At 32.3% G+C, this 10,456-nt stretch overlaps 2 protein-coding genes and 1 long non-coding RNA gene across 3 annotated transcripts in view; 1 reads left to right on the top strand and 2 right to left on the bottom strand.

The window, feature by feature from the left end:
- The window catches only part of LOC106106848 (ubiquitin carboxyl-terminal hydrolase 31), a gene marked incomplete at its 3' end in the record, with an annotated part of 7,866 nt that extends 2,363 nt beyond the window's left edge, over window positions 1-5,503 (bottom strand). Inside the window, exons 1-8 of the mRNA XM_013287507.1 lie at window positions 5,072-5,503; window positions 4,803-4,994; window positions 4,414-4,548; window positions 3,908-4,042; window positions 3,174-3,277; window positions 1,974-2,094; window positions 1,232-1,379; window positions 591-808 (exon numbers count right to left, since the gene is read on the bottom strand). Coding sequence (XP_013142961.1) covers window positions 591-808; window positions 1,232-1,379; window positions 1,974-2,094; window positions 3,174-3,277; window positions 3,908-4,042; window positions 4,414-4,548; window positions 4,803-4,994; window positions 5,072-5,404 — 1,386 coding nt within the window. The remainder of the gene's footprint in view (window positions 1-590; window positions 809-1,231; window positions 1,380-1,973; window positions 2,095-3,173; window positions 3,278-3,907; window positions 4,043-4,413; window positions 4,549-4,802; window positions 4,995-5,071) is intronic.
- A 234-nt stretch (window positions 5,504-5,737) lies between these two features.
- On the top strand, window positions 5,738-6,667 carry LOC106107039 (NADH dehydrogenase [ubiquinone] 1 beta subcomplex subunit 10). Its single transcript, XM_013287716.1, has 4 exons — window positions 5,738-5,922; window positions 5,999-6,134; window positions 6,235-6,374; window positions 6,489-6,667. The coding sequence occupies exons 1-4, from the start codon at window positions 5,826-5,828 to the stop codon at window positions 6,593-6,595; spliced, it is 480 nt and encodes a 159-aa protein (XP_013143170.1). The 5' UTR covers window positions 5,738-5,825; the 3' UTR covers window positions 6,596-6,667.
- A 92-nt stretch (window positions 6,668-6,759) lies between these two features.
- Window positions 6,760-10,456, bottom strand: LOC106107369. The gene is made up of 3 exons (XR_001225864.1): window positions 10,389-10,456; window positions 10,152-10,251; window positions 6,760-10,072 (listed from the first exon to the last, which is right to left on the bottom strand). It is a non-coding gene; the product is annotated as an uncharacterized LOC106107369 (long non-coding RNA).

Genomic DNA, 10,456 nt, shown 5'->3' with positions numbered 1-10,456 from the left:
TTATACGACTTCGCCCGCGTCAAAACTAAAAAAACCATACTTTCTTTATAATGGTGAAATTGGCCCAGTAGTTTTTAAGTTATTGCAATAAATATATAAAAATACAAATATTTTCTCTTTATATTAGTATAGTATGAATTAATTATAAAGCATGACTTAACTTACATGGAAAATTTGGTATAGGCACCGACCAGAGTCGAATCCGTCGGGGGTGCATCATCAGGGTGAGTGAATAAGTGGATTTGTTGGCTCTAGCGGATCTGATCGGTGTCTATACCGAATTTTTCATGTAAGTTAAGCCGGGTTTTATAATTAATATGGTACAATGTCATACGTTACATATTATTTTCTTCAAATACATGAATTAAAATATCAATAACCTTCGTAAGCAACAAGCGACAAAGTACAAGGACAGGGCGTCACCGTGGCTCGCGCTATCAGTCACCGCCCTCACTCCACACACGATCAAGGGCGTTTTATTGCTATTTAAAACTACTACATTACTGCTCATAAAATTATTTCTAATACAATATGATGAATACAAATTAATAAAGCACCATTATGCGAAAATACATATAAAATAAAAAAACAGACTTTTCCATATGAAGAAACAAGAAAGCGTATGTATATAATGTTATGTTTTTATAAAATGTGTAGATACCAAAGCGTTCCCCGTCGAGAAGGTTGACCCACAGCAGCAGGAGGTAGGGCGTGGTGGGCGTCTGCAGCAGCGGCGGCGCCTCCAGGCAGTACAGCGCGCCGTAGTCTATGCCCGCCACCTCCCAGCCCGAGCGCGCGTTGCACCATCCTGCCAACACAACACACCTTAATATATATCTTAGTACCTTTAGCCCGCGACTCCGTCCGCATGAAATTTAAAAATAACAAAAAGGAAATGGGAAAAATATAACTATGTTACTCACAGATAAATTACCTTTCTAACGGTGAAAGAATTTTTAAAATCGGCCCAGTAGTTTTTGAGGCTATTTATTACAATCAAACAAAGTTTTCCTCTTTATAATATTAGTATACATTAGTATAGACTAATATTATAAATGCGAAAGTTTAGATGGATGGATGGAGGTTAGTTAAAGTTAAACATAAACGTAAAGTATGGAACACATAGGCTCCCCAATTTTGTCCTTTTTAATTTCCCGCGGATTCGCCCGATGTCGCGGGCGAAAGCTAGTCATTCATACTCATTCAATCAGCCGCTAATTGAATACCATACCTGTTTCGTTGATCTCGCTGAGTATAATATGTTGAGCGTCGATGCCGGTGTCGTTGTGCAGCGCGGTGCGCAGCTCCTCCATGGTCGCGGTGGGGGGGAGCTCCACGCCGATGCGCACCTGCCGCGGCTGCTGGTTCACGTACACCACCTGACACACATTTCCTATACACTTACACACTTCGTCAAGCGTCCTTAACCATTAATTTTTAAAAGATAGCAAATTTAATGTTGCAAATGAATTAAATAAAGAATATTAAAGGCTCTGGCTTTCATGCTAGGGGAATTGTATAATCAAATAAAAAAAACATTAATTATTTTGATTAACCAGATTTCTAAATTAATTAAAAAATGCATAAGTGTAGGTTACATTTACTGTATTTACTAATGGAGTGAAATATTAAAAAAAAGAAATTTTTATATATTATCCTTCCAACTTGTCGAGAAATCATTACCTTTAAAGGTAACAACATTTTCGAGATAGGCTCCTTTTTGTTTTCACACTTGAAGACTATCAGTCAAAGGTAACATGTAAACAGGTTAATAATAAAATAAAATTTGTAGGTGTGCAATGCGATTTATAATCCTGGTATTGAATTTAAAACTTCAGACATTTAAGGGTTAAATGAGTTAATAAATAGAAATACAGAATTTAATCAATATTGATCCCCCGTTTGGGTTGCTATACACTTTTTGAGAAGATTGAAGATTAGAGTGTAAGTGTATGGTGTAAAGTGTAACTCACATTGACGGGCAGCGGCGAGGGCTGCACGGTGTTGAGCCGCGTGGGCAGCTGTACGCTCACGCAGTGGAACGGGTCGAACGTACACGACGTGCGCTCGCACTTCGCACACGTCAGCGCAGACCTCAACACAGAAACATTCAACATCACATACTAAATCAGTACATTAAAAATTAATAAAATTAAAAAATGAAAAAGCCATTTATTTCCAGCAAGTTGTAACTTATTGATATATGTATATTTACAGTATATTTTTTTTATAAATTTACCTCTGCTTATTAACATTTAAACGTATTATTTTCAACTACAAAATTTTTGGACATAAATTAAGGAAAGTATGTAAAGCTGTTGATAAAAGGGCAATAAGCATGATAAAAGTACTTGTTAAGTTATACATTATCCTCAATTCATATTTTTTAAGGACATAACCTTAGATATAATTAAATAACTCACAGCCACAGTAAGTTTTGTTCAATGGTTACCTTGGAAGATCACTAAGGATTTATATGAATGTAGATCAAGTATGAGAAATCCATACTAAAAGCCTTATTCAGTAACCATTAAATTATAAGTGTGGTAGTGTTATAAAAATTTCAACGAAAGAATAATAAGAAGTTAATGTAAGTGTTGAATAAATATTCTATTTTCAGACACATATTGCAAACATAAATGAATAAACATCAACTCGGAAAAACGTAGTCGAAATAGTTATTATTATAATCCGCATAAAGCACAATTTGGAGATAGTAAAACAAATAATCGTATGCGGAAATACAATGCTCTTAATTCATTCATTAAATTAATTACTTCGCCTCCAAAACAAGTTACTTATCTTACGAGATTTGTAACAGCCTTGAAATGTAGATTTATATTCTTTAATATGCAATTTACTTGAACCAAAACAGACTTAAATTTTAACAAAAACTAGCTATACCCTTGAAAATGATCTTACCAATATTACAAATGGGAAAATTTAGATGGATGCATGTATGTATGGATGTTTCTTAGAGTTTGTAGTCTAAACTAGTGAACAGATTTGGATGAAATTTGTTGATATAGATAGATGTAGAGGGTAGTCTGAAAGAATACATAGGCTTTACTTTTGCCATAAACCCAACACATTAAATGCTACTTAGTTTTCACTTTAATATGACATTTTTTCAGTGACACTGAACATGCTAGATAATGATTTGTTTAACTTACCTGTACTGAGCTTGGAAAACTGACTGCACAAAGGAGCTGTTCCTCCGGGCGTGGTTCGCCAATGTCTCCGCCGCCACCACTTCATCTGACTTACCTCCTGTATTCTAAAAAAATGTGTGTTTTTGTATGCAAAAAAATTGATGATTGTTACATATAACATGAAAATAGCTAAACTAGATCAGGATGGAAATTGGAATCTAGAAAATCGATTGAAGAGTACATACAGTCACCACTTCAAGATTGGATACTAACTCAGTCCTTTTTTTTAATTCTACAAGCAAGGAGTTGCGGGTAACAGCTAGTTTTTTCAATGAAATAAATTACAAAAGTGCATCAAGATTTGCAACTTATTTATAATAGTTTGTGTTTTTATCCTAAAGATAATTTCTTTAATTATCTTTGTTAATATAATTATTTAAATAAGATTCCAGTTTTATGTAGATATTGGCAGACTGCACAGATATGAACATGTGATGTATTATGTGGCTTCCAAGTGAAATAATCTAATAAGATGCAAGTTTAAAACTTGCAGTGGCTTCTTGTAGTGATTAAAATTATGTTCTAATTATGTAAAGACTAACATCACTGTTGGTCCTATAGTAAAAATGTTTATTTCACATTTTTTGGTCATCTCCCTGATTTTGCCCCACATAGCAAATTCATTTAAAGAGTAAACTTGCCCTAAATTTAACAACACATTTGGTATATTTTTTTTAATACATAAACATTCAAACCTTGATAGTTTTATACTTTTTCTTAGTGGCTGTGTTCAAATCTTCATGCACTTTATCAAGTAGCCAAAAGAGAAACTCCTGCGCGTCATGCTGGCTGTTGCCCCGGTATTGCGAGCCATGCCTTTCTACTGCACCCTGATAACAAGGTTATCACTTCATAATCAAATTAACAAAAACATGTTATAAAAATATTTAACAGTATGTCCACTAAAACAAAAAGGTCATATTTATAATTTTAATCAAAACAAACAGAAATTAAATTAAAGGTTTTGCTTTGATCAGATTTCTCAGTCAACCCATGTTATCAATTGAATGCAATTTTTATTTATAGCATGTTATACAATTTTAAACATAAAATGTGATAAGATTTCAGTCTGTTATAACTATGACATTCAATATGTTATGTAAAGTGTAGTGAAAATCTTATCATTATGTAGTATCAATGTGTGTGAAAGATTAATCCAAGAAATTTGTAGGGATATATATTAAGAAAAATATAGCATTACCTTGAACGCAATACTCATATCAGGAGTATATCTACATGACCATAATGCTTTCAGGAGGGCAGCTAATTGTTCCGTAACTTCGCCACGAGTTCCATATTTTTTCGAATTTATCTTATTTCTCTTCTGTAAATCCACCTAAAAAAATAATGGATTGACAATAATGCATTTTTCATTACATTCAAATATCCTACTGACATTTCATTCCTTTTTTAGAAAAACCTTGCTTTGAATATCTTGAACATAACAGATCATAAAAAGTGATAATACATACATATTTTCAGCACACTAAGTATGTTGTAAATTTACCTTGTATACTTTTTAATCAACCTAACATACTATCTGGTTCCATAATGAAAAAATCTTGGTATTTAACAAAAAATGTACTTTACCTTGTAATGGTCTAGTACAAAGTATTCAGCTATGACATCAGTATGTGAAAGGCACTGAAGAACTGCATTCATGTAACAAGTATTCCCGTGGTTTTTGATTCCAGTGGCGGCCGGCGTCGCCCCCGGTGGCCACGGCGGGTCCCCGCTGCACGGCACTCGCTCATTGCTTATTATCGTGGGGACTGTTTTAACCTTGAGCAAGAAAAACAAATATAATGACGCAACATTATTTGGCACGCAATGTACAAATACGATGAATGTACACTTACTCCCGATACGTTCACAGTACTCATGTGCTGAGCTATTTTATTCAAGAATATCTTCCATGATGGCCTTCTAAACAACTTCCTTTCAACGATACCCTCGTCTTTTTGAGTTGTACCAATAATTGTGCCTGTTGTAGATTTATTATCGCTTTCGTTGCTTTTATTTCTACTCGAACTAGGTTTTGTAGTACCGAAGGGATTCCGAGGTAAAGTAAAAGTACGTTTTAGTCGGGATCCTTCCACCTGTTTTGGTGTCATGCCAGTCTCTGCAACCTCGTTAATCAACTCACCCTCAGAGCAGGACTTCAAAACTGATGAAAGGTTATTGGTCGACATTATGACAAACCAAACAAATTTATTTAGTTCTAATGTATTTCAAACATTGTACTGAAAACCAATTAGAAAATATTGATATGCAACTGACAGAAGCGCCATTTTGTTTGTTATCTCTGAAAGAAGAATGCGTTCAGCGCTCAACGAAAACAAAAACATAGACAAGGCCTTTCCGCAGATTTTATTTATAATTACTAAAATTAATTGTTTATATAATTATAAAAGATAGAAACTAATTCATTTTAACTTACAAGACTTGGAATGGTAGTAATTTAATGAAGTAATGTTTAATTTTATATAATTGAACCATAATTTGTATCTGTGGTTGTCAAATGTCAGTGTCAAACAAAACGTCAAATTTGCTCTGATTTTACATCAACCAATATAAAATATTCTTTTCGAAAATCTTCAATAAATATACAGAATGGTAAAAGGAGATCCTCCACAAGATGATAATTTGTTTAGGGCTTTTGCCAAGAGCCTTTACGCCACGGTAGATGCCCCAGTTACGTGGTTTAGAGGTCCGTTACAATATTTTTGTTTTTGTGTGTTATGTAAGTCATACTTTTATGTTATAAAGTTATATTTATATTGCAGAAAAGGTGGTCGAACCAAATCAGAAAAAATATCCTTGGTACCATCGGCAGTTCAGGCGTGTGCCTACAATTGATCAATGTTACGAAGACGACCCTGTGTGTGACTTTGAAGCCAACGCGCAGTTCAAACGAGACAGGTTAGACTGTTGTGCTTCCCAAATAAATTATCTTTGATAAGTATGGTAAAAATTGCAATTAAACATAGTCGCTTAATTAAAGAATTTAATAACCTTTCAGAGCTGTTGATTCAGAAATCCTCAGTATTCTTCGAATGCGCTATGAAGATTGTATGATGTATGAGCAACCAGACCACCTTACTATTTGCAAACCATTCTGGGAGAGATATAAGAATGCTGAGGAAGCATGGTTCATTAAATGTAAGTAATTTTTCCTCAATTCATAAATTCCTATAAATTGCATGTCAAAATCTCCTACTGCTTACTAATGACAAAAAATGTATAGTTAGAACAATGTTTATTACTTATTTGCAGATGGAGATCTTGGTGCTTATGCTGATGCCAGAAAAGCTTTAATGAAACAAAAGCATCGCATGGTGTGGGAAAGACGCAATGGTCCTCTTTCGGACCAAACTAAGTAATTTTTTGTAAAGCTACAAAGTAAACTTCTGATGTATGTTGTAGATGATAATAATATAAATTCTAGCATCTAATATTGTCCATTTATTTTTTTCATAAAAACCAATAATTACATGTTCAAAAAGTATTTATGCTATTCCACGTTTTAGTGAAATGAAACACTATATTCAAAAAATAACATTTATTTCCAACACTACATTCATTTTCATGCATTTTGACAAAATTCTACTTTTGGATGTACATTGATTTACGAGTTGGAACTACAACAAGAAATTAACAATCACAGAAATACTAAGATGGATAAAACACGCACAAGTCTCTCATTTACTGCTTTTGGAATTACTTAAAACTATCTTATTATTAGAAATTTAAAACTTTTATTGGTCACAAAAGTAAAAACAATACTTAAAATACTTAAAAATATACCTCCTACAAGTCTTAAGAAATTCAATCAGATATATTTGGAATTATTAAGGATTAATGCCACATTAAAACATTTTTAGATGGCAACACTAAAGCGACTTAATTTTTTGTCATTGTTTATTACGTATCAAAGATAAAATAAGTAATAAATAGGACAAGAGATATAATTGTATTTCTTAAGACAAAGTGATTTTCACAATAGACTGGACAGAAGGTGGACACAAAGTGTAGTTGCATTTATCTTACTAAATATTTAAAATGATTTATTTCCACATTGTACCAAAACATTCTATCCTTTATTTCTAAGGAACTGACCCTTCAAGACATGTATAGAACAGTTGTTTAGATACAATGGTAAAAAATCAACAGATAATGCAGAGTTGGCAGTGTTTAGATCTCACATCAATGTCATGTGGTATACAATCAAAACACTCAAACTCGATATGCAAGAGCCGGCTTACATTAATCAACAAACTTGATCTTACATAAAAATATCGTAAATCCATGTTGACATCAGCAAAAACACATTTCTTAGCATTTGATTATTATACACATTCAAATAATTCGTAAATGGATTTTAGTTTTTTTTAATGTACTTTACTTAATGTACCAAATTATAGAACATTTTATGTATATTTACATAAATTGGCAATTTAATGGAAAAATTTGTGGCGTTCTTGGTACTTATTATATCACAGGTGTAATATTTTGATGTTTCATAATTTCAATGTATTGTATATTTATTTACAAAAAATACAATTATATAAAAAATAAGATATTATTTAATAGTAATTATTTGCGCATTTATTATAGCCAATATTATTATTATTGCAAAGTAAATCATGACAGATCCTAAAAAAGGACAGACTCACTAGGATAACTGGCTACTAAACACTATCCTAAAGAGAACATGTATGATTATTATGATGATGAACAATTTTAAATCATTACCATACTTCAAAGATTACGCACATCTCTTACACCAATAGATACACTAAAAATACTATTCATTAATATATGTCTATGGCATTAACAACTAACGAAAGAGCAGCTACCATTCTAAACAAGCACACAACTATGACATACAACTTTCTACTACCTCATAATAAAAACGACTGCTTGTACTTAATTATCTTGATTAGCTGATGAAACACAGTCGGAAGTCTTTCTAAAACAAATGTGAGACATACCGACTGACAATAACCTAAATAAACCAATACACACACAATATTCTTCATAACTTAAATCAACATGGACGACGATATTTTTCGATGTCGAACATTACAACCATTGCACTTTAGGCGGCAAACTCTTGAACTTATAACAAAAAATAACTTAATACTATTATTATATATATTAAAAAAATCTTTGAACATCTATAATTGACTCTTGAGTTGTATTAAAGTGAACGCAAATTGCATTATACAAAATGTTACATTTTGTCCATAAATTGCTACACAAATTACGCAAATTCAATGACAAACTAAGTCCTGCAATTAATATCAAACTAGACTTAGATATGTATAAACTTTGTACATTGCAATTTGCTCCCTTAACTTCTATAACATTGGCTTGATATTTTTTGCATGTAACTTGTGGACGACACTTTAGAAATACATTTACATTCAAGTTTCCCTTACAAATAAATTGCTATAAACATTTAAAGAATGTAAACGTTATCTAAAAGTACGTAAATTCGACTGATACTTATGCAAACATTAAAAGAATTTCATTAAATGCACATACAACCGCACTAGAGTTATTCACAACTAAACACATATTAAGGCCGAATTGAAACAAACATAATATAGAATCAATTGAGATCATATATCAAAGGATAAAATTCTTTTCACAAAAATCAACATTTTCATATGATTATTGTACTTTATATGGACATTCGAAAAATGTTATAAGCGCTCTGATATCACATAACACATCCCAACAATCCGGACAACTTCCCGGCCTACCTCTTACATATGATATGTAATGTGTAAATGCTAACATACATATATATTATAAACATATACATACAATTCACTGTACTCATTATGATGTTATATAACCAGTCAAACAGCTTACAAACATAATTATATGCTATACTGGAGAACTTTCTAAACTATTATGTGGATATCTTACGGTATATGTATTTCAGTCACTGTTGTATACAATAATTAAAGCCTTAGAAATATAAATAATTGTCAAAAGTTAAAAAACAAAAACAAAGTGATTAAGTAACTAAAATTCATCACATATAGTGTCATAAATATTATACAAATTATAGTAACCAAAAAAATTATATAAATATATTATACAAAACTGATGGTATTCATAGACTGTTCATTTTAGCCTGAGATATCTGCAATTTCTCTAGATCAGTAGCCATATTTGAGTTTTGTTTTTAAATTCAACTAGATAAAATATTATAACATTTTATTATTCAAATAACTACATTCAAAAATTTGTACTTTTCCAACAATTTATCTACTAATTTTAACTATTTTAAACTTTACTTATAAAGTTGTAAATTCCAATATTTGTTAATCTTTATCTTAGATGTCCTGTATATCTAAAAGAAGACTTAAGTATAAAGGAAGACATTTACATAAAAACTCACGCTAAACTGAACAGAATATTCTGCAGAAATAATATTTTAACAATCCATTTGTGGACACAACGACAATTAATCGTACAGAGAGAAATATCTTAGTAATAAATACTTTTCCCGACTTATTGCCATTCATAAAGCCTGTATAACTCGAATTCTATTTTGTATGCAGCACTTGATAACATTTTACGAACGCAAATATTTCTCTTAACCTAAATAAACACACAAAAATATACACGATCTAAAACATTATTGTTATAGACATCACAATTCTTAGGACACTTGGTATTTGTCTTGTTGATAAAATTCGTTGCAAACCTTGGATACATTATATGAGCTCATCCAAACATCCGACACACGTTATTTCGCTTGTACATCTCGTAGGAATGCATTTTAATATGTTTGGAATGACATTATGCTGCATCGAACTGCGCCGCCAGCCGAGTGCGACCTGGCAACAAATTTTATATTTATGTTTGTTTGCTGTAAGTGTTTTATGTAAGCATGTTAAGTAAAAATATTTATCTCACGTTTAGTTTCTTGTGTGAGCAATGCCGTTGGATTGGGCAAAGCGCTCGCCGGTGGAGAACACCAGATGTTGGTCTTTGGAGATTCGAACACGCGAGATCCCTGAAACAAACAATTACACTTGTTTAAAAAAACTAACAAGTGGAATACGTGGGATGTCTCTACCTTAAGATTACAGTGTTGAGAAGTGTTGCTACTCTTTGTATAGGTGATAATTATGATTGTCAAAGAGTAGGTACCTTCTGTCCGGGAGGCGTGTCGTGCACGGAGTAGTCCTCGTGCGTGGCGGAGCGCAGCGGCGGCGGCA

Source organism: Papilio polytes, unplaced genomic scaffold (assembly GCF_000836215.1).
Source record: "Papilio polytes unplaced genomic scaffold, Ppol_1.0 DF822067.1, whole genome shotgun sequence".
NCBI classification, from domain to species: domain Eukaryota; kingdom Metazoa; phylum Arthropoda; class Insecta; order Lepidoptera; family Papilionidae; genus Papilio; species Papilio polytes.
This window is presented reverse-complemented; position numbering and strand designations above follow the sequence as displayed.

Bases quoted from the DNA above. Each gene is read 5' to 3' on its own strand.
- LOC106107039 (XM_013287716.1), top strand. From the start codon at position 5,826: ATGGTAAAAGGAGATCCTCCACAAGATGATAATTTGTTTAGGGCTTTT. The intron at 6,135-6,234 runs GTTAGACTGTTG...ATAACCTTTCAG, and splicing joins GCGCAGTTCAAACGAGACAG to AGCTGTTGATTCAGAAATCC. The intron at 6,375-6,488 runs GTAAGTAATTTT...ACTTATTTGCAG, and splicing joins GGAAGCATGGTTCATTAAAT to ATGGAGATCTTGGTGCTTAT.